The sequence below is a fragment of the Aspergillus udagawae genome (assembly GCF_001078395.1).
Source record: "Aspergillus udagawae IFM 46973 DNA, scaffold_6, whole genome shotgun sequence".
Classification (NCBI taxonomy): Eukaryota; Fungi; Ascomycota; class Eurotiomycetes; order Eurotiales; family Aspergillaceae; genus Aspergillus; species Aspergillus udagawae.
The window spans coordinates 1,577,688-1,603,321 of NW_025091269.1; the positions used below are offsets into that span (position 1 = coordinate 1,577,688).

Consider the following 25,634-nt stretch of genomic DNA (forward strand, 5'->3'; position numbering starts at 1 on the left):
AGGGCCATAGTATATTCTCCATATAAACAATGCCAAGAGATGTACCTATTATGCGGAGTTGCTCGACCGCCTTCCCGCCAAAGGAACAGACACCTGGAGAATTGTCTCCTGAATGAGCATACACCGGTACTAACGTACCTCTCTTGCCGCTTATTGTTGAAATTGTCCTCTGAAGCGGAATGTCACTGAGGACCCTTGTGTCACGTCCCGAATAGCGCTCGGGAAATATGGAGACTTCATCACAGGCAGGCTCGAGCAGTGTCACCGGTATGTCGGGACGAGCAACCCTCCGCCGCAGTTGACGACGCACTTTTGACTGACCAAGTTACATTATCGATGTCCTACAGTCGAGTATACCGACCCATGGGGACTATTTCCCCTCGTTCAACCCGTCATCGAAGATAAGCTCCCGCTCAAGAACCTCCACTGGAAATCGCCCACCCGCCCCGTTCGATCCATCGAGTCGCTCCGCATCGGCTTCGTTCCGGCCCAGCTTGAGACAGACGAGCGCAAGCAATCGAGCGATACCTCTAGGAGTGCCCCGGTACCTCACCGGCGCCATCAGATCCCTGGTCTGCGCCAAACACCGTACTTGAAAATCTACCTCCTCCGCTGCGATGACAACGACACCTACAAAGCAACCGCTCGCAAGGCCCTGCGGGACTGGATCAAGGCCCACGCATCGACGCCGCAGGCCGGCGCCTCGGCAGCGAGCAATCAGGAGAAGCATGATGCTTTTGAGTGGTTGATCGTGCACGTGGTGCAAGACGGCGACGGCACGGAGAAAGCCGCGCCGGCATCGAAATGGGGCCGGAGCACCACGACCGTCCTCGAGAAGATCAAAGCGGATTTTAATGCGTCGTCCAAGTCGGCTGTTGACCGGGTGGCGCAGTTGCGTTTGGCCCGGCCAGGGAGCACGCAGCGGCCGGCTGAGCTGGCGGATCAGGTGGAGGACTTTGTGGAGAAGATGAAGAATGCCATTCTGTCCTCTTTTGATCTCCGCGTCGCGCAGTATGAGGAGGATATCAAGGAGAAGGACTCGCAGCGGAGTCTGCCAGGTTGGAATTTCTGCACGTTCTTTATACTTAAGGAGGGGCTTGCGAGGGGCTTCGAGAATGTGGGTTTGTTCGAGGATGCGCTGGTCGGATACGATGAGCTCTCGGTGGGGTTGGATACGGCAGTCCACGAGCAGATTCAGGGCACCGGTGATCAGCATGGCAGTGCTTTCTTGACTGTCAGCAAGGACTGGCAGGAGAAAGCCAAGGCCGCTTTGGAGGAGGCGGGCTCGGCGCCCTCGGATGTAGATGACGACGAAAAGTCAGTCGCTGTTGGAGAAATTGACCCCAACGACTTTCCGCTTGATTCAAACCGAAAGCCTTACCGGGAAATGATTCTCGCCAGCGACATCTCGATATTCGATTTCCGTACATATGTATTTTCCCGGCAACTGACCTTGCTCCTGAGAGCCGCCAGAGCGCCGTCCTTGGTTGCGACGGAGATCGGCGCAAGCCAGAAAGGGAAGAAGGGCAAGAAACCTGAGGATTTGATGCTTCTCTCTGAGCTTTGTGACAGAGCCGCCGAATTTATCACCCTCGCCGCACGTACGCTGAGAGTTGACCTCGAATCTGGCTTGGCTGACGTGGATCATCCGTCCAAGACGGACCTCATAAACAACCTGGTGTCGTCATGGGCCTATGCTGCAGCAAGCCAGGTCTTGATTCAGACATACACATCGAAGCTCACATTGCCCGAGTCTTCCCTTCATGCTATGAGCAAGGCTGTGGAGGCCACCAGCACCCCAGAACCCAAGCCTGAGGTTCCCAGACGCTCTAGCTCATTGATATCACCTGCCACAACTCGTCCTGGGCGTTCTAACAGCCACGGCATTCCGCTCCCAGATACTCTTGCCAATGCCTCTCGGGCAGACCACGAATTACAGAAGCCTATACCCGCCTTTATCCCAAAGACCGGTTCCGAGCAATTAGCGAGTGGGAGAGGAGAACTCCTTTCACTGGCACGACGCCTTTTGGAAGAAATTGCTGGCAGATGTGGTTGGAACGAGAACTGGAAGGATCTGGGACTGCTCTTCGACAACCAAGGTCGAGGCGAGGACGAGATGACCGAAGTTTCCTTGGATGGCGAGACGGAAGAGAAGCCAGAAGAGAAGCGGAAAGGGGCGTCTCTGGTTTCGAATCCTCTTTTCGGAATCGATCTTCTTGAGCTAAGGACTGCTCTGCGATCGAGGAAGGCTTTCCGCTCTCATTACGAGCAGCTTACGGACTTGGTGTATCGTCACTATGTTATGGCGAACCGCACATATTCAGCCCAGACGGCTCTCGCCGACATGGCTCTTCTACGTTATCGACAGAATGATTACATCGCAGCTGCTTCATATTTCCACCAAGTCATCCCATTCTACGGGACCAAGCATTGGATTTTACTGGAAGGAATTATGCTCGAAATGTATGCGAGATGTCTCGAAGAACTGAAACGAAGCGAGGAGTACGTACGAACGATGCTGCGGCTTCTTGCCAAGTTCGCCGCGCACACGCACTCTAGCTTGACTGCGCGAGAGAAGACACTCGATGCTTCTTCCATCTTTACCGAGCAGAGCCCGGTTTCCCGGTACGTGGGCAAACTCTTTGAAGCCTCTGGCATGCTTCAAAAGGAAGTCTCAGCGCCTTTCGCCGACTTCTTTGCAGACTTGGACGTGAAACCCATTGTCGTTCATTACGATGACAAGGATGGGTTTCAGATGCAACTCAGCCTGCGGTTCTTGCTAGGAAAACGAATCGAGATTGATTCGATGAAGGTGCGGCTTGTCAGTGCGAGCGGGCCGCATAGCAATGAGCACTGGATAGAAACTTCCAATAAGGCGATTATCAAGTCGTCGCCCACAAAAATTCTTGTTGACTCTACGGTAAGCTTTCTTTGACCCCTCGAACTTCGTTACACACTCACTAAACTCATGAAAGGCTACTTTGCAAGGAAAATACTTTGTGGACCGCCTGGAAATGCGAGCTGGCAACATCCTGTTCACGCTAGCCGGCGGAAAGCATCCAGCCCTTCCTGTGGGCTTTAGGGAGGTGCTCGACGCTGAAGAGGTCGACGGTCGGCCCTACGTCTACTGCTTCCCACGACCCGAGGGATTGCAGGCCAAGATTACGTCTCCGCGTGTAGTCAATTTGGAGCAAATGCGGACGCTCGAGCTGGAGCTCTACAGCGGGCGCAATAACATCAAAACTTGCACGATTCGCGTACGGCCTGCTACTGCTGGTCTTCGACTGAGGGTAGCAGAGGCAGAGGTGGTGGAAGGAAGTATAACCATCTCCACAAATAGCGAGTCTGGAAACATTGGGATTGCGCAGTTGGGACCGCAGTCCATACTGCGGCTCCGTATCCCTTATACGGTCGAAGAGGTTCACCCGATGCTGTCTGCAAGGGCAGAGGTTTCTTACGAGACGGAGAGCGGCCGCTTCTCTTACAGTTCTCTTCATAACATTGTTTCCGCTCTGCCGATTAGCGTCAATGTGCAAGACGTCTTCAAAGACGAAGTTCTTTTCTCTCGATTTACCGTCGGCCCAGCGATGATGATTCCCCTTCGAATACTAAAATGCAGTATCCCCAGCTCCGACGTCTACGAGGTTCAGTCGCACGTGAAGGACTCGGTGGCAATGGACGTATTCCCAAAGCAGCCAGCGTCGTTATTATACAGAATCCAGCAGCGAAAGGATAGTGTTACTTCACCCAGTTCAAGACGCTCTCTCCGCCTAAGTGTCGAGTTTACTTGTGTGGACGATGAGTGCCTGGACGCAGTCGAAACGAGGTTCAAGAACAGTATTGCCGACAGCGATTTCCGCCAGTATACCACCTTGCTCACATCTCATATCGTGCAGGCATTCCGCACACAACTGTCAACTGCAGACATGGAAGTGATCGGGCTCATTCGCGAGATGGGGACGCTGTCATATGCGAATGTTGGATGGGATGGCCTACTCAGTGCACTTAAGGAGCCAGCTGACGGTTTGAAAGCGTGGCTCATGACATGGCACCAGGTGAGTGCACCTTCTATCTCATATGACTCGAAGTCAATTCGACTAACATCCAAACAGAACAATCCAATCATTTCGCTACCGAAGCAGCCAACCATACTCAGCCGTCGGATTGTGATCCCTGTTGACATACCCGAGATCCAAGTACTGCACACCGCAGAGTTGCGACTCAAGAATCTCGCGGATCAACCGAGACACGCGGCCGTTGGTCAGATGATTGCAGCCGAACTCGTTCTACGTCATACACGGCGATGGAGCTCGCCTGAGACTCGCGAGAACGCGGGGGGTCCTCTGGAGTTTTCCTACGAGATTCACGCGAACCCGGAATTGTGGCTCGTTGGAGGACGCAGACGGGGAAACTTTGTCGCATCCGAGAACGAAACAACAACGTTTGTCGTCATGCTGCTCCCCCAAAAAGCAGGCCATCTCCTCCTTCCGGGGCTGGAGATCAAAAGTTACGTCCCCGCGGCGCCACCCTCTACGGCGACGACGAGCCAACCAGGAAATCCAGCGGCGGGTGGTGCGCCATCCCTGCAGCGACGACAGATCCCGAGCGAGGTCGATTACCGCAATCATGGGGAGACGGTGTTAGTGCTCCCTGATCTACGGCAGACGACGGTCAGTCTCAGCCCGGCGGGGCAAGGGGGGCACGGCGGCTCGTGGCTGATAAATTCAGAGAGTCGAAATGAGGTACATGCATGATGATGTTAACGATGTTGTAACTGTGTAACCTAGCGATCCAAGCATGAAGATCAAGATCCGAGTGTATGTAGATAGACAAATGGCTGTGCACCCTGTTGAATATCCATAGTCGGGCCAAATTTGCAAAGGAAGAAAAATACACAAGCCACTGATGACTAAGCACCCGCTTTTAACTTAATTAATTATTTTATTTTTTTAACCTCTTCACAAGAAATTTTAGTTTTGGCTGTTGACAAGTCAGCCAGACCCACCGGGATCCTCCCAATCCTCAACAAAATGGCCCCGCCCCAACAGTTTACTGCAACGAACTTCCTCCGGATGATACTAGGAAGAATGAGAAATCAACCCCGAGATCTCTGGTGATTAGGGATTTGTTCCATCTGTTTCAGAGGTATCTATTCATTGCATAGTGATATTTCAATGCCAGCATTGAGACTCCCTAGTCATGAGAAATAGATATAGGGCGTGTCCCGGCATTCCTTACTGATTTGTTGAGCTTTCCGAGGGATCAACAGTATCTGAGAGTGATTTACTATGATACTACCATTGTAAGCAAGGTCCGAATCACATGCATTGCCTCGATCACGAATCTTACAGAGGTAGTTGAAAAGAAGAATGCACAGAGTAAACCCGACGCCTGCAATTGTAGACCACTAGCAAGACCCTAGAAGCTAGCCGCGCCTTAGTACGATCGCGATCAAACCTTGACCCGGTCTAGGCTGGTTATTATTGGTGAGACTGAGGATGATCTAGTATTGTAAATTAGGTAAGCCAGCGCTTGCATCGAGTAGGCTCGGTTCAATATGGAGGATACTACATTGTTTTCTAGCAGTAAGTCTAAGCAAGGGTAGGGTGTCCATGGCGTTTCATTCCCAGTCGGGTGAGGGTGAGGATGAGATTCACATGCTATTGAGATTGAGAGGGAAGGATGTCACGAAATTTTGACGTCTGGAGTTGGTATCAAACTTGGAGATGTTCTAGAAGGTCAAGGGGAAACAGATATGGATCTGTCCCGAATCATCTCCGACCCACGATTTTTAAGTCGCTGGCAGGTAAATAATGTCAAGTCCACTTGACTTCAAGGAGTCGAGTGTCAACACCTCCACAGGCAAAGCTGCAGACATTTTCTCCAGACCTAGGAGATTTGCATATGATACCTCGGAGCAGATCTCTCCTTCTTCCTGAGCTGGCCAAGGACAGTAAACTACTGTAAGGCGATGATACGAATTGGTGCATGCCAAGACTGTTGAGAAGCCAATTCCCTTTGGCCGGCAGCGGATCAATCACTATAATATGATTGGGGCTCGAAAAGGCGGTGAGGCGCCACCCCGGTATCTGTACCTGGTCCGGAATGCCACTAGTATTTTTTCACTTTTGCCCCATGTCTGCCACATGGTTATCTCTTATAGAATCAATCCATTTGCAAAATGTTCAGCTGTGGCTAAACATCGCTTACAGAAAATAAGGCGTAGTAGATAGACTAGAGAGTACTCCATACAGACTCTAGAATCTATTTAGCCAGAAACCAAGGCTCAAGCTCAAGGTGGCCTGACTCGGAAGCCCCCTATCGGACGCCGAAAATGCCTCAGTGTTGATTGGTGAGAAGGTAGATAGTAGACCAACAGTCTGTCATCTGTCGATGACTTACGTATCATGCGTAAGTTAGAGATCGCGACAAGTGGCGCATCCAAATCCCACCTGAGCTGCAGAACTCGCATGTTCATATGCAAACTGCAGTTCAAGAGCGAGCTGAACTCTTTGGAGCTACGGAGTACTCCTTACTACCAATCATGGCAAACGCTGCCTCGGGAGAATCGAAGCAAGAAAGATATTGGCCATTCTGGGGATCTGCACAGGACTGGACTTGACAGACTGATTGGCTGAGTGCTGATAAATGCGTCCAGTTGTGGTGGCTAGGTACTACCTTAAATGAGTAGATGATTATCACATTCTCAAATCCCAGGACGCCGTCTGAGGCGAATTGTACAGATTTCCAAAGAAAAGAAAATTCAGAATGAAAAATGTCAAAATCTGCATTGGTATTACAGGGGTTACCCGTGCTCAAAGAGCCCACCGGCCAATCATTTTTCAAGGATATGGTCAATGATTACCATGGTAGTCAATGCTCCCCATTGAGAATTACCCCCAATACCAACCAAACCCATGGAAGGACTCCATGGACGGCCTCCACCTAAATAGGCATTCCAAAATCCATCAGATCGTCAAATCATTGGGGACACGGCAATGGGCTGGTCTCGTTGTGTTCCTTTTTTTTTTTTTTTTGCCTTCTGAAATTTCGGTCCGTTTGTTTTTCTTTTGGCCTCTCATCCCTTGTGATCTTCTTTATTGCCCCCTCCTCTGTTCCTCCACTGTTGCTGGACTGCTCTCTTAACCGCCATCCTCCCTCCTCATTGTCTCCTTGTTGACCTCTTCTTGCTTTGTTCAAAGGAGTGCAGAGGAATTCGCGACCAGGTCATTCACCCCATCCTTCTGACATTGTCAGTCTTCCAGCACAAGGAGTCAGGAAGCTTCGAATTTGTGACCCTCCACCGAAGCAGATTCACTGGGTGAGTGGAAGCTTGAACTTGTCCCCCACATGGAAAAACTTCTTTGTCAAGCCGACGAGGGAAGTACTTTCGGCCCTTCCAAGGCTTGTCTTGACGTCTTCCATCATTTTCACCTTTCCATTGACTGGATATCGGCTACCGATCATATGCGGCTTTCTTGCATGGACTGACACAATTGACAGTACTCATCCGTCACCCCAACAAGTCTACACCAGCAGCTCGGCCGTGTCAAAATGTCCTCGACAGCTCTTCCCAAGCGCGTTGCGCTGCATCGCAACCCAACCACGGACTCCTCCGTCCCCAGCTCCGTCTCTCACTCTCCTTTCGACAGTCCTCGTCAGTCCCCTTCGTCGACGTCGCTCTCTTCAATGGCTTCGGATGCCGAGAACACCACCGGCAAGATGATCGACACCTATGGTAACGAGTTCAAAATTCCCGATTACACCATTAAGCAGATCCGGGATGCCATCCCAGCTCACTGCTACCAACGCTCGGCTGTCAAGAGTTTGTACTATGTCTTCCGGGACATGGCCATCCTTGCGACCGTCTTCTATGTCTTCCACAACTATGTCACTCCCGAGACCGTGCCCTCCATGCCGGCGCGCGTCGTTCTGTGGACTATTTATACCATCGTTCAGGGTCTGGTCGGTACTGGCCTTTGGGTTCTGGCACATGAATGCGGTCACCAAGCTTTCTCCCCTTCGAAGGTCTTGAACGACACTGTTGGATGGATCTGCCACTCTCTTCTGCTCGTCCCTTACTTCTCCTGGAAGATCTCCCACGGCAAGCACCACAAGGCCACCGGCAACATCGCCCGTGATATGGTCTTCGTACCCAAGACCAGGGAAGAATATGCCTCCCGCATCGGCCGCGCCGCTCATGAGCTCAGTGAATTGATGGAGGAGACCCCCATCCTGACCGCGAGCAACCTCATTCTCCAGCAACTGTTCGGATGGCCCATGTACCTCTTGACCAATGTCACCGGCCACAACAATCACGAGCGCCAGCCCGAGGGACGCGGCAAGGGCAAGCGGAACGGCTACTTTGGTGGTGTCAACCACTTCAACCCTTCTAGCCCCCTGTATGAGGCCAAGGATGCCAAGCTCATCGCCCTGAGCGATCTCGGTCTCTTCCTTGTGGGAAGCCTCCTCTACTATATCGGATCGACCTATGGCTGGCTCAACCTCCTTGTCTGGTACGGCATTCCTTACCTCTGGGTAAACCACTGGCTCGGTAAGATCCTTTCACCCACCTGTCGCAGTATGGAACATGTTTTTTGCTGACTTGGCAAATATAGTTGCCATCACTTTCCTCCAGCACACCGACCCTAGCCTTCCCCACTACCGGCCTGAGGCCTGGGATTTCACCCGTGGAGCTGCCGCTACGATTGACCGTGACTTCGGCTTTGTCGGTCGTCACATCTTCCACGGCATCATCGAGACCCACGTTCTTCACCACTATGTCAGCACTATCCCCTTCTACAACGCTGATGAGGCCAGCGAGGCCATCCAGAAGGTCATGGGTCCGCACTACCGCAGCGAGGCTCACACCGGCTGGACTGGTTTTTTCAAAGCCCTTTGGACCAGCGCTCGCACCTGCCAGTGGGTTGAGCCCACCGAGGGCGCCAAGGGCGAGAGCCAGCACGTTCTTTTCTACCGCAACATCAACGGCATCGGTGTCCCTCCTGCCAAGATTCCCGCCAAATAGAGTCTCTGTTTGTCAGCACATAGAACCTTATTCTTGTTTTCCTTCCCTTCTCTCTTTTTGAGTTCCTCGCTCCGTGGTGCTCTCGCAGGATCGAATCTGACCACGACACGGGGGCACTCGTCATATCATAGAGCGAATGTGAGTTGTCTAAATGAAAGGCGTATCTGGAAGGGGCAAAAACATTGTTATTCGTCGATGTTGACTCCTGCCCTTTAATCGTTATTAATCGGGGAGTCCTGTTTGGTTGCCATGTGCTCTAGATCATCTTAACCCTTTTTCATAGCATATATTCTGCTTTTCAGCGAAGACTTGTGGATGTCCATTTTGTCGTGTTCGAAGTTCGTCCCTTTAGACCAACAAGAGAATCCAGTGAATTCAGAAAGCAATCACCAGCTTCATCCCTTAGGACAATGAGTATGGGTAGAGGAGTCGTAAAGCTGGAGAAAACAAGGATTTCAAATGCGGGGACGCAGGATAGCTTCCGCCGCCCGCCGAAACTAGCACTAGTGGAGATATTACACAGCGACAGAGCAAGGCAGCCAAGTTCTTCATTGAAAATTATGGTACATTGATAAACCACTGTCCACCATATCCAGACATAGTCAGAGATGCTTAAGGGAATAGTTGCAGTCCATTAGCAGCCTCGTCGTTGATTGATTCTTGAATATCGTCTACTCCTGCCCTTCCACGCTCTTTAATCCTCCCTTCCAAATGGTATATTCAACCTCATCTTGGATGTAAACGGTGGAGTTCCCCTCCTTGTCGACGGTAGTTGTCACCACCCCGGCGGTCCAAGGCGCAAAGACCAGTTTCATGGTTCTTCGTAGCGTGCGAGGGGGGATTGTGTCTGGTGCTGCCGGTTGGAGCGTGGTCCGTCGGCTTACGGGCGGGATTTCCGAACTGGTTTCCAGGACGGGGTGATCGCTTCGGTGCTCCTTACTGTTTGGTGTGGGTCTGGTTCCTTCGTGTGGCTGTGAAGCTGAAGCCAACGGGTCTGTGCTCTTTGGCTCGAAAGCAGGATCGAGCATGGTCGTGATCTCTTCCTTCTTGAGGGCAATCCTACACGCTATCTGGGATGACCAGACAAACCCCAGCGCGGGTGTTTTGTGCGGGGGCTGTCGGGTGAGGTAGTATGGTGAAGGCGGCGCGGCAACCTTCGGCGTATCGCCCCAGCCGGTGAAGAATCGTTGCTGGTGGACTAGGCTCAGTAGCTCGTTGCGCACGGGGTTGCCGATCAGGTATGATCCGTCAAAGTCTTGCTGCTGCTGCTGCTCTGACTGGTTGTCATCCGCGACGAACGGCGAGGAGGGGAATGTTGGGGATGAGGATGGCGGTACGATCGTGATGTGAGGTGATAGCTCGGCATTTCCGGACTCCGGAGGCCTGGATCGGGCAGCGGGAAGGGGTGACGCGACGGCTGACTCGCGGTGTAGGGGGGTCGTCTGTTGTTGTTGTGTTGATACGGGCGAGGATGAGACGATAGTATGTCCGTATGCGGCAGCGCGCCGCAATGCTGGGTTACTCTCGAGAGGATCGAAGCGGTCCGAGACTTGATTTGCGACAACAATTGCGATATTCTTTGCGACGGCTAGGTTGCGCAGCATCTGGCCCAGTCTTGCCAGTTCCCCGGACCGTGTAGACAGACCCAGGACGTTGTGAGATGTATGTTCTGCTCTGTAATTGGAAGTTATCGAGTCGACGACCACGAGGCCAACATCGTAGCGGGTAATCGCAACTGGCAACTGGTAGTTGAGGATATGATCCTGGGTTTCCAGGTCCATCGCGTTGATGGAGTGGATGTTTTCCAGTGTCGGGGCGCGGTCTTTCGGGAGGGTCGAGAGGTAAGGATGATACTCGAGGAGCTGCGACAGCCGCGATGTCGCCAGCGGGGCCTCCGTTGAGATGTAGATTGCGCGTTTTCCGAGACCTCGAGGTTCTGGAAGTTGCACCGCTAGAAGGAGACTGAGGAGAAATTGCGTCTTGCCGCTCCCACTACATCCTCGCACAGTCAGAAATAGCAAACAAGACGTATACCGTCCGGTAACTCACCTTTCTCCAGTCACTTCGGTCAAATAGCCAGTCGGCAGTCCACCATTGAGCAGCTCATCCAACACGGGATCCAAAGTGCTGATCGCATTCCATCGCGACAAATCTAGCTTGGTCGATGGACCAGGGATGAGAGGCTTTTCGATGTCATTGCTGGAGCTCGGCTCGACAGCATCATCACTCTCACAAGCCTCTTCAAATCCAACATCTTTGTGCAGCGCCTTGAGAACTTGAGTGGTTAGCTGGCGAAGGTCTGCGGGGGGAACGTGAGCGCGTTTCGCGATTTCGAGATTATCGAGGGTGATGAGATCGACGATGGTGATTTTGTTTCTCTCGAGAGGGGGTATAATATGCGCATATGGTCGTGTTTTAAAGCCCGGTAGGACCGATAGCAGATCCATAAGCGTTACTGAGTCAAGAGAGCAGAAGATCACAACGCGTTGTGAGCGAGCGATGAGCAATTGTGGATGTTGCGCTGACAAGTCAGCGACCAATCAGATTCTCCGGATTTACCTCTATAGTATGCCACTGGACGACAACAACTGAGTACAGTATTCTGTAGAGTTTTGTTCATCTCTGCTATTCCGTGACTCTCACAGTTTACTACGAGGTAATGAGCTGTCTCTGTCTGTCGAGCCACCTTGAAGAGCAGATGCAGGACCATCAAATCTGTACGATAGATCCTCCTCCCTCCAAAACTCCTTAATGCTCGTCCAATATTTCTTCTCATCCTCCAGCATCAGTGCACAATGCGGGCTGTCTCGAAACATAACCCCATTAGCTTGGTATCCCTGCTCTTGGGCCGTCTCCATGTGGGACAGCACATCGCGCCAGTCGACCATGGTATCCGCCTGCGAGCACATGTACAGCCTTCGCACATGGCGCCCCAACACCCCTTCGTCATTCAGTTGATGCCGCAGATCATTGACGGAGCTCATAAGCCCCATGTTCTGGATACTGGTGATCGTCCCCACGGTCGTGTACAACACACCCCTGCCAACAAGCTGGACCAACTTACCCCCCTGAGGAAGAGATAGAACAGCGGCATTGTATGATCGGCGGAAATCGGCCTGCCCAGGACAGCAATCGAAGATAACGCCTCTTAGGGGGAGACGGTGCAACGCGTCTGGACCCGAATTCGCCTTCATGGAGAGCGCCAACTGAATGGCCGTGTTGCATCCTCCGTTGGAGAAGACATGTAGCAGAGCATCGTTCTTGCGTTCAGTTGTATTGCCGGCTTTCTGAGAGAAAATGTGGCAGATGGCGTCACGAGCTGGTTTCAATCGCGCACGCAGCACGCTAAAAGGACGAATGGTGATATCTGGTAGTGTAGTGGTAATAAGAAGAATGGATGACGTTGGAAAAAGGAATCGATATTGCGCCACGTATTTATTGATGCGTCGAGGACTTGCTCCTCCGAGCCAGGTGCATAGGATGATGAGTGAAGGATCGGATTTGGATTCATTGCTCTTGTAGGCAGACCCCTCATGGAGATAGACATCCTGCCCGATCTTCTGCAGAGGCTCGAGCTCCTTCATGTCCTTCATCTCTGGAGCAGCTGTTGGCTCGCCAGCGGCAATATATATACCAGAAGTACAACTGATGCAGCTGCTTTTTACAAAGACGGCCAAAGCCTTAGGATGTCAATACCATGGCAGAGCCGGACGGTCACATATTCTGGCTGATGAGACACAATTTGTCCCATCCGACCCTGATAATATCGCTTTGGGGTAAGCTGGCGGCCCCCACAGGCAAACACCATTCTCTGGAGTACACAGCCGATATCCCCGCACGCACTAGATACTGCTTAGAAATCCGACCTTGTGTACTTGCAGACACCCAATTTTTTCTGCTTTCCATTCCCTGTACATACCTGGAAAAGCTGTCATATACTGAAAATGCCCGGTCAACTGCGCAAAATCCTAGTCCTGGGGTCGACTGGCGTCATTGGCCGATACATTATTAAAGCTATTGCAAGCGCTGCTCCAACTTCTTTCGACCGCGTCGCCATCTTCACCTCTCAGAACACAGTCAATACAAAGAGAGAACAGATCCAATGGCTCAAAGACCATGGAGTCGAAATCATTGTCGGCGACCTGAACGATGACGCGCGCGTTCGCGAAGCTTATCAAGGTACACTGCTGTTCCCCACACTAACCACATTTCTGTCTGACACATATCCCAGGATTCGACACAATCGTAAGCTGCCTAGGGCGGAACATGATTGCCGCTCAGATCAACCTCATCCGAATCGCTGAATCCTGCCCAAACGTCATTCGATTCTTCCCGTCTGAGTATGGCACCGACATCGAGTACGGGCCGCAGTCGGCGCACGAGAAGCCGCACCAGTTCAAGCTGCAGGTGCGAAAATTCATCCGAGAGGAGGTGAAGAGACTCGAACACACCTACCTTGTTACGGGCCCGTACGCGGACCTCTACCTGGAGAATGCAAGCAATTGCCCCTGCGCGGGGACGTTCGATGTCGCGAACAAGAAAGCTGTTCTACTGGGGGATGGAAATGAACGGATAAGCCTCACAACTATGAGCGAGTACGTCGCATGCAGTTATTCCTCATGCAATCCGAGCTAACGATCCCCAGCGTGGGCAAACTCCTCGTCGCGGCGATCATTAACAACGAGGCCTCCCGTAACCAGGCGCTCAAAGTCAACTCCTTTACCACAACGCCGAACGAGATTCTAGCCGAGTTTGAGCGGCAGACTCAGGCCAAGTGGGAGCGGGAGTATACGCCGCTGCCGGAGCTGAAGCAGCTGGAGCAGGAGCTTTGGGAGGCGAATAATCCGCTGGCGGTTGTGGCTACCTTGCGCAGGATCTGGACGGAGGGCGGCACTCTTTACGAGACGACAGATAATGGGAAGATCCATGCGCCGGATATGGATACTCTGGAAACAGCTGTTGCGCGGGTCATTGAAGCTCAGAGTGCTTGAGAAATACGCTGTTTCTCACACCAGCCATCTAGTGTCTAGGGTCACCTCCACCGTTGGCCCTGTCATACGCGAAGCTTAATCTAAGAATAGTTAAATTGGGACATTAAATCAGCCAGTCGACTGCCATTGTAGTAGTCGCTGTATCCTGTCGAAACTCGAAAAAGATGGGGGACTGTAGGAGAGGACATGTCTTGACTCTTGGTTGGATAGGAAGCGCACAGACTCAACGGCCGTCGGACCAGAGATATCTATATCCGAAAACTGGGCGAGGTAAAACAGCCTCATAGGAGTTACAGGCTTTAAAGGAACGTGTCTAAACTACGGGGTAAACGGAGATATCTGTAGGCGAGTTTGGTTTACTACTCCCTGCAACATACGTAACGACGGAATCCTCTCCAAAAAGAGAACCTCATCAATCATCATCCCAGTTAAAAGACGGTGAAAGCCAACATAGAGCCAGCTCTAACCTAGTTAGTTTAGATAGATAATATTAATGTCCGTGCTACCTTAGTTCTTCGATACGAGACCTTATCGATGCAAACTTGACAGGTCACATTTCCCGACTCGAAATCATGGCTTCGTGTTACAGATCTAAACTCTATAAGCGAGTACTCATAGTTCAATCAATACACAACAGCCTTGAGGTATTACTCTGCATGCAAAACGGCGCGTTAATAGGGGGTCAATGTGTCAATGTGTCATTATTGTGAGCGATGAATTCAATGCGAGTGATGTACAACGGGCGTTGAGGAATCGACAGCTAACATTCCTGCGCTAGCTGAGAGCAGCCAAATCATGCAGGCGCCTTTGAGACACCGAAGGGCTTCTTACAATCGATATGGCTATGGCCGCCTCGAAGACATGGACCAGAGTCTAGAGGTAGAATCTAGGGACTCGAGCTGGTCCGCGCAAGCATCCAAGGCCACCTTAATTCTATGCTTGGGGAAGCGTCCTGGCTTCTGAGTTTTGAGCATCATGCGGCTTTCAACGGTCGTACTGCATAATATTTGCTCATTACATTTCGGTATCATATGGATGGTAACCGAAAGCCTTCTTGACGTCACGACATATCTCACGGTCGAGCAAACCGGACAGAATACAGCAAAAGTCGATACTCGATAAGCAGAAAGGGATGAGCTTCGTGCAGCATAAACGGCGCTACTGCGCCTGAGAGCACAGAGTCCCCATCTACGGAGTTCTCCGTAATGGCGTTTGGAGTATTGACTCCTCTAGATGATCCACCAATAGTGCTGCACATTCATCCCAAATCAGCAAACTAAGAGGAGTGGCATCATGTCCATTCCGAACAGATTCCAGAGCGATTTGACTCCTGGTCCACTCGATTAAAGCAGTCAAAAAAATATGGAGTATATTGCTCTGAAAAGGTTAAAACAAGCGATTTGTCACATCCAGGAATGCTGGAATGCTAAATCTCATTCCCAGACTCATCTTGGATAGACCCGACAGTCTGGGTATTGGTTAGCAACATGCTTCAGAAATATGCATCCAGGACGATCGTGCTCATCGTTAATGCGAGGGGGTACCCTGTACCGAGATATGGGATTTGCCTCTGCTGATGTGCGGACTGCGGGCTGCGGACTGCTGAGTGCCTAAGTCTGTAAGTCTGTGATTGAGATTGGAAATATGCCATTTGTTCCACGGTATCTTGTGCTATGAGCCTACGGTGTATGCCGCAGCAGAAATCAAAATAGGCGGATTTCTCCTTTATTTGGATGATGACGGGAGAGCCAATCATATTTAGAGTCTCGACTTATAGGCCGAGTTGTTGGATTCGGCCGAACTCCTGAAGTAACCTAAGATAAGTAAAGTGCTTGGTAATTCCTTGGTAAGCTGTCTCCAAAACTACCTACCGTTACTGAACAGTAGATCTAGGTGCATGTGTCTCTGAGATTAGTTCGTCAAGATACTGGAGACATGACGATTGGATGCTGAAGAAGAAGAAATATTATTATTGACTAGGCTAGGACACGTTTCCTTGACTGACAGAATATTGCATTATTACTATTATTATTACTGCTGCATACCTCTCTGGATACGTGGACGGATATGTGGGTGGATACGTAATTGGAATTCCATACAACGATCGCCGGGTCGGGTGTGATCGAGGTGGTAACAGTAGCACAGCCTGAGGCAAAAATGCAGATCTCCCGGAGAAATGTCCCAATCCAGACCAATCTGAAGACCAAAAGTCATCTACAAAACTCTCTTAAGGTAGTATTAGTTTCATCCACAGCGATACAGACAGTGGACCTCAGACTTTCATAGGCCCCTGGTTGTGCACGAGGCTCACCTCGGGTATTGTTCGGTTGACAATGTCTCAGAGTCACAATGAGGTGATGTTTGGCTATTTCCATGTCTAGTTGAAGTGTGGAATAAGGAAACAACCTGTACCTTAGGTTCTTATTATTATTATTACCTACTGATTGGATCGTCTTCTTTGGGTATAAAAAGAACCAACCAGAGGAATGTCCATGGGCGGCTTGAGGCGGGCCCGTCTTTCCATTCGGTGCGGACCGTCAGAAGTGGGTTTCGTCGAAAGTTTCCGTCTGATACCCAAGAAATGATGATCATCATGACAGAAGCCGAGGAGCGAGCGTTGGTTGGACTTTAGGACTCTCGCGAACTTGTCATTACCCTTGTTGTTCGGTCGCATAGACGGAGAATGGCGTGTCTCTTCTCTTCTTGGACATGAACTGCTGGAACCGCTTAGGTCGAGGCTGGGTTAGTCTGCTGCTGATAACCAGTCAAGCAGCATGATTCATGTAAGACCGAATAAACCCATGCAAAAACACAAAATAGATGGGGTCGGACATTAACATCGAATCACCTCCGCGCTAGCGATGGTGTGCTGCATAATCCAATTGGAAGAGTTTCCTTCAGCCAAATTTGAGATGAATCCCTGCTAGCGCTGACTCCATTTGTCCCGTGCATCCATCCACAGAAGCGAGGCGATTTGGCCTGTTAGGTTGCAGATCCAGTCTCACTGTGGTTTCTCTCAAATCCCGATCCTGATGACTACTACTCTAGTTCCTTTGCCAACTGCATTGTTATTCTCTCTTTCTCGACTTCGATAAACTGACATAAACTTGATGGTTTGCAGGAGTAGGATTTGGATTTAGTCACAAGATGCTGTGGCTTGAATTTTTGAACAAACTCCTTTAGGATCGCTGATATCGATTGGTTCTTCTCCAAGGCTTCATAGCAAGATTTCCAGGTTCGGAGTACCTAGATAGCTTGGGATTAATGGTGTAATAAATCCCAGATTTGCTCCGTAGACTCCGATCAATTTTTCTCACAGTTACAGAAGAATCATTGGAGAAGTATCCAACCACCCGATAGTGTTGAAGCCTGACGCCATGGATTCCTCGGCTGAATCTGCAGGATGGTGACCCTGAGACGCATAGACCACTTGGTTGTCTTTCCCTTCTTTGTTATCCCATTCTTCAGGTTTTGGGAAGAGACAAAGAGTCCGATCCGCTGGACTGGGTAATGTCAGAGCCCAATGGGAAATTAATCCTTGACGTTGTCTGCAGTAGCAAACCCCGAAGTCAAATCACGTGATAAGGTGACGACGAAAAGGTCTCATGTATTTTGTTGCTCAGAAGTTACGAGTAGCAAGTCTGTTACTTTTTCTCATAGCGCATTTTAATTCTACTTCGGAGTATACTCCTTTAATGGAATGTGCTCTCTGCTCGGATCGGCCTGGACTTTCTAGTTGCCAGTGGCTGCTCATTCAAGTTAACCGCTGCCATAAACCTAAAGCATGGGTGGTCTATCCAGGCTCCAATGATCGGCCATTGCTGCCCCTCTTTTTCTCCACCATCCCCTTCCACCTTTTCCCAGTCTTCCAGACCTTTACCCAGGATCCACTCCTCCGGCTCAGTATTCTGCATGCTGCATAGGTGACAATACCCATACGTAGGACCTCGAACGTACCTGTATTCCGAATACTCAAGTCAATAAGGTGTTAATACACTGAACCTTCGAGGAGGGGAACATCGACTTCTTGATAATTCCCGGCTTGTTCTTGATATCTCATACTGGTTATCTTCATCATGAATTTCAACAACCACTTCATTGTTTCATTGTAATCAGAACAGTGGGCTGCTAACAAAGGCAACTAGGACGGAAGGATTACCTTAGGGTCGGTAGCTCTGGTTCAAGTCACTGATCATTACCTCCACAATTAACCACAACCGGTTAGTAGGGGAGACACAGTCCCTGGAAAAGTGTGTAGTTAGCACCAAAGTACCTCTCTGGCCCACGCCTAAAATCGACTAACCGCACGGCTGACCTTTTCCACTCGCTCTCCCCAGTCCCATGCCCCCTCCCGCTCTTTTGATATCTTCTCCATCTTCAATCTATCCAACTCTATCATTCTCACCTCGATGATCAGGGCTGCCGCATCTGTTGCCCACACAATACGCAACAGATCCAGCCCTTTTTGTTTTCGCTGTTCTATGTTTAACTATTTTCTTCTTCTTTAACTTTTCTTTCGTCGAACCTTTCCCCAGACTTCATACCTCAGCCAACTGACCGGTCCATCAAAACGTCTGTCAAAAGCATTTAAGTTCAACGATTCGAGAAGGAGGGAGCTTGCTTGACGCAAAATTTCGGGTCGTTGATATTATAAGACTTTGTCAGTTGTCGACACAGCGTCTACCCATCTGATTATATATGAATTGAAAAACAAGTCAGTGCCGAAGGCGATATGATGCCACCACCATGGCCATCATCTAGCTCCGTGATTTCTTGATCTCGTATATACTGATCTCGCCAAGTTACTCCGCTTCCTTCGAATTCATTCAAGAGCCAAAATGGCGACTAGACCTCCGTTAATGCCTCCCGCGAATGAGACGGAGAGCTCCGTCAGCAGAATCACTCGCGAGGGCAAGAAGATCACATACAAGCTTAGTGTGATGCAGCAGCCGGAGCGTGCAAGAGCCTGTGGTGCTGGTGCCAAGTGTATGACCTGCTGCTGTTCACAATTGCTGTGCACTGGACGTGGAGCTAATCAGTGGTGACATCTAATAGCCTCTGCCGACCGTCGACCGGTTGATCCTCCACCTGTTGAATTGCGAATCTTCGAGTCTGACCCCAACGATGATCTGCACAAGACCGACATAACCTTCGCTTACAACGCCAACTTCTTCTTATTCGCTACCTTGGATACGGCTCGTCCCATGGCGCAAGGACGACTCGCCGGGCCTCCAACATGTCCGGTCCTGACAGGAGTCCCGGTGGCAGGCGTGGCTTATCTTGACCGTCCACAGCAAGCAGGTTACTTCATCTTTCCTGACCTGTCCGTTCGTCACGAGGGTAGATATCGGTTGAGCTTCCACTTGTACGAAGAGATCAAGGACGTTAAGGATGCGGACAAGGACACGCCAATGCCTGACGTCAACTCGAGCATCAATTTGACCAAACCATCAGCGCCCAAGTCGCATCTGAACTTCCGCCTCGAAGTCAAGTCGGTCCCGTTCACCGTCTACAGTGCGAAGAAGTTCCCTGGACTGGCCACAAGCACATCTCTCAGCCGCATCATTGCAGAGCAAGGCTGCCGAGTTCGTATTCGACGAGACGTGCGCATGAGACGCCGCGGCGAGAAGCGCACCGACGATTACGAGTTTGATGATGAGAGGGTCTTTGCTGCTCGGTCGGACAGATACACCACCCCTGACGTGTACGCGGCGAATTCGGCTGAGCGTGCCCGTTCCAGCAGCATCAGCACCACCGCTGATGCCGCCTTCCCCTACGGCTCTGACGCGCAGAGACGGCCGTCTGCGAGCGATTACGGATTCCAAGGCGCGCAGCCATACCAACGATCCATTCCAGCAGCCCCCGCAGCTCCCGTTCCACCTGCCGTTCACAACCCCGCGACTTCGGCACAGACATCATCATATCAGTCTCACCTTTCGTTCGGAGCGACGCAAAGCCAGTATCCGGCTCCCCAACTGCCGCCAACACCTCAGTCGGCCACTCCCGCGAACACATATTCCCCACACCCTTCCTATTCTCACTCAAGAAATCCTTCCAATGGCACCGAGTACGATGCCACTACCTCTGGCTACCCTTACCCCCAGCCACGCCTGCCGGCTGAACGCCCAAGCTATTCCAAAGCAGCCCTACCTCCTCTCAGGCTGGAGCCGCCAAAGGCACCGAACATGCAGACATGTACTGATTCTCGCTCCTCCGACGCGAATACATACACCACCCTGACGCAACCTCCGGTACCTCGTGCTCCGACTCCTGCAAACCATGTGACTTCGCTCCCGCCTTTGAAAGTTCTCTCGGGTGAATATTCCCACCCGCCTCAGCTCATGAATGGCAACGGGCAGAGCCCGCATCACGAGCTCGGTTCTGGGAAGCGTCTGTTGTGGGAAACGAACCATTCACTATCCAAGCGGTCGCATGAGGAAACCTTCGGCAATGATGAGCGTCCTCTGCACAACGGGATGCGGCCTGATATGGATCAATTCCCTGGCATGGCTCGGAAGCAGCCTGATTATGGCCGGCTCCCATTCTACACTGATTCGCGTGATGAGATGGCATACAAACGAGCGAATGGAAGGATGGTCATGAAGATTTCGCCTGCGCTACCTTAACGCGTCGAGGAAGTTCTCCAGTTTATGTGACGACTTTTGAGCCAACGTGTTGGTCACTTGAAGATTATGTTCGTTCCGGAAGATGCAACTTCTCTCCATTGTACTCTTGTGTATTCGGCTTGGACGCCGGGATTTTTCTTTTCTCTGATCTTCATAAATCCGACCATACTGGTTGCCGCCATCACAGTTTCTTTTGTACATTCTTACTTGGCAGCTTATCCGAGCGCGTGACTCCAAAGCTCGATAGTTCTATCGAACATGAACCCTGCTCCCGTACTGCTTGTTTCTTGGTTCGTTTTAGCAACTGGCGGATATTTTGGTGGGAGTCTATTTTGGCTACTTCATTCCTTTATTTCCTGTATTTGCTTCAAAATCTGCAGGCCACGTCAGAGCGCCGTGTCCTTTTCAGAAAGTCATAGACGTTTGTCCAATACGATCAATTATAAGCTCAGACACGAGATTCCTGTTCCAGTTGACATATAAGCTTGACGCGCGCCGGGCCATCTGTCCCCCGACGTAGTTAAATTATCCCCTTAAGCTTTCAGTATGACGAGCTAGTGTTCGAGCCTTCCCGAGCTACAGGCTACCATTTCGCTATCCAGATTGCACATTTTGCAATCAGAGACTGGAGATTCAATTCTATCTGCCTGTCTGTGCAAAAGAGAACGTCAACTGAAATCTATCGACCCATTGGCCTGTTCTCCTGCATAACTGGGTGACTGGACACAGGTAAAGGGCACATGTCAGAACGAGACATTCATTTCCAACAGTCTCGTCAAAGGAGAATTCCCTCCGGACGCGAGGCATTCGAGTCATCGCCTTACTGTGTCCATTTATCTCAGAGCTCTGGGGACACCAGAATAATGATGGTCTGTGTCTCTGAAGACGCTATTTAATCGAAACCCTTCGCGCGCGCTTGGCGCATAGTTGATCAAACCCCGGATGTAAACAAGACCATCAACAATAACAACACAACACATAACTAACAACAACACCCCCGCCTTCTAGCCACCGGGAATCTCTGGTTTTTGCCTTCGACACTCTCCTGCTCTAAATGCATCATTATGATCACTCTATATGATCGCAGTCTCTAACATATAATTGACCACGAGTATTGAGGGCGGTCAGTCGGCATGACGGCGAGGGAGATCGATGCGGAGGTTTGTCTTATAAGCCCTGTCCCGTGCTACACATGGTTGTCCCCCGCGCCCTTGCGCGTCATGATCCCGCCATGCGATTCATTAACCACAGCCACTTTACTCATCGATTTTGTTGCTAGATGTCCTACGTCCAGGTGAACCTGGAGAGCGACCCCCACCAAGCGGACCGCCAGTTGCAACAAGCCGTCCGCTCGACTTACCGAGGTTCCAACGGCTACGCATCCCATTCTCGCAAGCACTCGCGCAGCTCTGCCGTGGACTCGGACTGGCTGTCGGACGAATCCGGCCGCTTCGACGACGCAGAGGAGTCCGATCTGGATGAGCAGCCTACCAATTCGCCGTCCGCGCACTCGTCCAAGCGGCGCCGTTCCAACGATTGGCCGCTCCACCCCAGCGAAGAGAATCCCCAACCAAAGGACAATGGCAATCATCGCTGGCCGTTCAAGAACTCGAGTTACGGCTCACCGCGTCGAAATAAACGTCAGGGAGGCGGCGGGGATAAATCGAGCCGGGGCCGGCCGTCTCGCTTCATCGAGGCGCACATGAACGACAGCGTCAGCGAAAAGCCGCCAAGTATCTTTATACGCGGGGACGAGGGCGCATCCGCGCAGAACGATAGCGGTGCAGGGCAGAGGTCATCTGGTATCTTTCGGTTTGGGAGGGCGATTGCATCGGCGTTCAATCCGTTTGGGGTGTGGGGGAATGTCTCTGATATCTGGCGCGGCTCACAGCCCGAGCACAGGCCGGAAGGCGATGTCAGGGCGCAGGCGGAGAAGGCGTATGCGGAGCTTAAGAAGGCAGGCTACAAGGGGACTGTCAAGGGAAGCTATATGCAGGGCGTGCAGACGAGTGCCCCTGTTGCGGAGCAACATTCTCGCAGAGCGAGTCAGGCGCAGTGGGACGGCAGCAAGACATTGGGTCGTCACTCGAGACACAATTCCGCTGAAGGATACGGGTCTGGAAGCTCAATTCGGAGTTCGTTGCAGGAACTACGCAAGGCCAAGTCGTCGCTAGGCATTCCTTATATCAAGCGAGGATCTGAGGACTCGGAGCGTCCCGAAGTGCGTAAATCGCGATCTCGCAAGGAGCTACAGAAGCAGACCAAGTTGTTGAAGCGGGTCAGCGACCTCGAAGGGAAGCTTGAACGTGCGAGGCGCGAGCTGCGCGAATTGACGGGCGAGGAGGAGGAGGAAGAGCCGGTAAGGACACTCTGCCAGGAGAGACCCTATCATCGACCGTTCGTGCCCGGAGCCCTCCCAACGCTACCGTCGGAGCGATTCTACGAGAATGATGCCACGACAGGGCCTGAATCACCAGCAGTCGAGCAAGCGCCTTTGTCTGTGACGTCTGGGAATGTCCGACGAGTGGCAGAGAGTCAAGGAAACGGATTTGCGACTGTGGAGAGCCCATCTCTCAAGAGAAAGTCGCCGGATCCAAAGTCAGTCCGTGACAAGGCTCATCAAATGACCAAAGATTCTCCTAACAAGGAGTCTCAGTATGAAGAACCCGCCCGTTTGCATGAAACCAACACACCCCGAAAGGCGACCAAAATGGGAAAGAGTGACAGTCCTGGATCTGTCGAGCGAAAGCGGACGCAGGATCAACCCCAGCTAGAAGAGCACGAATATCGAGGGAGAAACCAACGCCAACCGCGGCGACGCTCAAATACACGCTCGCCCTCCGCCCATAGACGAAGATCAACCTCGCAGAGTCGAACGACGCCATGGCTCCGAACGAAGCAAGGACGCTCCGATCTTCGCTCTGCCGGCTCCAGTGCCAATGAGAACCATCTGAAGGAGCTCGAGAAGCAACCGAACGGCGAGAACGAACCTCAACAGGAGCCTTACCTGGACTATCCGATCATAGAGCTGAGGGAACTGGACGACACGACCGGCGCTCCCACTCCGACGTCCACCCCCAGCCGGGGCTACGTGCACGAGCGTGTCCCGCCTGTGCCTCCACTCCCGAAGAACCTAGCTGCCACCGCTGCAAAGGTAGATAGACGGCTAGCCAAGGAGCTCTGGAAGTTAAAGAGCGCACAGATGCAGAACTCGGGCCAGACGCAACCTAGGGAAGAGGACTTTCGATGGCCCGAGGATATTTTCTGACTGCCTCAGTGCCTCTCCAGGACAATGCAACTGATAGGATATTGATGTAACGAATCATGACGATACGACTACGACAGAATTGGAGCTTGGCTGATGCAGCTTGGCTGGTGCCGAAATTTTTATAAAATCAAAAAAGGGGAAAAAAAAACTTGCAAAATGAGAAAAGCTGGTTGACTTGCTCCGAGAATCCAGGTACTTCCAGGTATTGGAGGGATCTTGTATCCATATCGACGATGGTATACCATGCTCAGGGTGGCGCCTTGGAGTTCCGCTGGCGCAGGACGAGGGGTTGTCAATGTCTTTCCTTTGTGAAACGTAGCTGATATTTTGAATATGGATTCTTTCATATGAAATCTTTCTTGAGTAAATATTGTAGGATATCAGGATCGATTAAGCGTGCTTGATCTGGAGGAGTAACAGCCTCCTTCCCTTCAGATTATGGGGAACATGTCAGCATGACCAGGAGAATGGACTTGTTTTGTTATACGCTACTGATTGCGCAGTCTTGAAGCGAACATGAGAAAGATAAACAGTCGACTGAAAGTATATACAGCTATGGACATCCACTGGCGGGATAATTGCAGCTGCTGTTCACACCGCCGCCAGTGATATCCACGTTCTCAAAGGTAAAATTCGCACACGACCCGTCTCCACAGAGAATATAATAGTCACGAGCAGACGAGGCAGCCGTACCGGAGACATCCCGGAAGCTCACATTCTCAATCCGCACCCCGTTGGACGGGTTCCCCGTCGGACCGCCGTTGAGATAATCCTGCTGGACGTCGATGCCGTAGATAGAGGCGTTCTGGATGCGGATATTCGCATAGGTGACGTTGGCGATGTATCCGGTGGTGTTGTAGTTGGACTTGATGCGGCAGCCGTTTTGCGAATCGTAGATTGCCGAGTTGGTGAACTATCCTGCGTTAACATTTGCTAGCTCAAGATTTACGGCACGTAAGTGAGAAGGGGGAGCGGGGTGGGTATACCAAGATATTCGTCACGTTGTTATTGCTCTTCCCCCCCACAGACCCGATACTCAGCCCGTGGCCGCCGTGGCACGCCATCTCCGATATGGTCATGTTGTTCCCGCTGGTGATGGCGACGCAGTCGTCCTGGTTGTAGACGGTGCTTCGGCGGATTACGATATTGCTCGATGAGCTGACGTCGAATCCGTCTGTGTTGTGTGCTGCGGGGAGTGTGCCGCTGCGTGCGTTTGGCGCGTCGCCGGCGGTGTTGTTCAATACCAGATCTTCGAAGAGCAGGTCCGAGCAGGAGGAGATGGAGAAGAGGTGGGTGGGCCAGTTGCGGATGGTTAGGCCGCGGATGGTTGAGTGGCTGGTGACTTTCTTGACGACGATGAAGTGGTCGGGTTTTGGGACGCCGCCGTTGGAGCCCAGGCCGTCCCAGTAGGCGGGGCCGTTGCCGTCGATGATGGCGCCGGGGGTGGCGGTGATGGTGATGTTGGAGCCGGAGATTGTGACGGGGTTGAAGGAGGAGGAGTTGGTGAAGCCGAAGGTGGTGGTGCCGTCGAAGGTGACGGTTGTGCCGGGGAGAAGGGCGGAGAGGTCGAGGGCGGAGCCGTTGGGGACGGCGATGTTGGAGAGAATGATGTTTGTGCAGGAGGCGACGGCGGAGGGGATCTGCGAGTAGGATGTGCAGGTGCAGGGGGAGGCTGATGTGGTAGCTGTAGTAGCTGTAGTAGCTGTAGTAGCTGTAGTAGC

General features: G+C 51.7%; 6 protein-coding genes across 6 annotated transcripts in view; 4 read left to right on the forward strand and 2 right to left on the reverse strand.

The window, feature by feature from the left end:
- Positions 1-227: 227 nt before the first annotated feature.
- Positions 228-9,028, forward strand: Aud_008312 (putative TMEM1 family protein; the record flags this gene model as incomplete). Its single annotated transcript, XM_043293189.1, has 7 exons — positions 228-267; positions 348-2,920; positions 2,976-4,055; positions 4,113-4,742; positions 4,788-4,817; positions 7,504-8,554; positions 8,619-9,028. The coding sequence occupies 7 exons, from the start codon at positions 228-230 to the stop codon at positions 9,026-9,028; spliced, it is 5,814 nt and encodes a 1,937-aa protein (XP_043149124.1).
- Positions 9,029-9,699: 671 nt separating this feature from the next.
- Positions 9,700-12,621, reverse strand: Aud_008313 (putative DNA repair protein (Rad57); the record flags this gene model as incomplete). Its single annotated transcript, XM_043293190.1, has 3 exons — positions 9,700-11,020; positions 11,078-11,549; positions 11,715-12,621. The coding sequence occupies 3 exons, from the start codon at positions 12,619-12,621 to the stop codon at positions 9,700-9,702; spliced, it is 2,700 nt and encodes an 899-aa protein (XP_043149125.1).
- A 351-nt stretch (positions 12,622-12,972) lies between these two features.
- Positions 12,973-14,019, forward strand: Aud_008314 (aromatic alcohol reductase; the record flags this gene model as incomplete). Its single annotated transcript, XM_043293191.1, has 3 exons — positions 12,973-13,207; positions 13,260-13,623; positions 13,674-14,019. 3 exons carry the CDS (start codon positions 12,973-12,975, stop codon positions 14,017-14,019), a joined length of 945 nt encoding a protein of 314 aa, XP_043149126.1.
- Positions 14,020-18,857: 4,838 nt separating this feature from the next.
- On the forward strand, positions 18,858-20,645 carry veA (sexual development activator VeA; the record flags this gene model as incomplete). The annotated part of the gene is made up of 2 exons (XM_043293192.1): positions 18,858-19,005; positions 19,075-20,645. 2 exons carry the CDS (start codon positions 18,858-18,860, stop codon positions 20,643-20,645), a joined length of 1,719 nt encoding a protein of 572 aa, XP_043149127.1.
- A 1,133-nt stretch (positions 20,646-21,778) lies between these two features.
- Positions 21,779-23,913, forward strand: Aud_008316 (putative nuclear RNA binding protein; the record flags this gene model as incomplete). Its single annotated transcript, XM_043293193.1, has 2 exons — positions 21,779-21,805; positions 21,925-23,913. 2 exons carry the CDS (start codon positions 21,779-21,781, stop codon positions 23,911-23,913), a joined length of 2,016 nt encoding a protein of 671 aa, XP_043149128.1.
- A 553-nt stretch (positions 23,914-24,466) lies between these two features.
- Aud_008317 (uncharacterized protein) overlaps positions 24,467-25,634 on the reverse strand; it is a gene marked incomplete at both ends in the record, with an annotated part of 2,422 nt that continues 1,254 nt past the window's right edge. Inside the window, 2 exons of the mRNA XM_043293194.1 lie at positions 24,467-24,826; positions 24,900-25,553. Of these exons, the coding sequence (XP_043149129.1) occupies positions 24,467-24,826; positions 24,900-25,553 (1,014 nt within the window). The remainder of the gene's footprint in view (positions 24,827-24,899; positions 25,554-25,634) is intronic.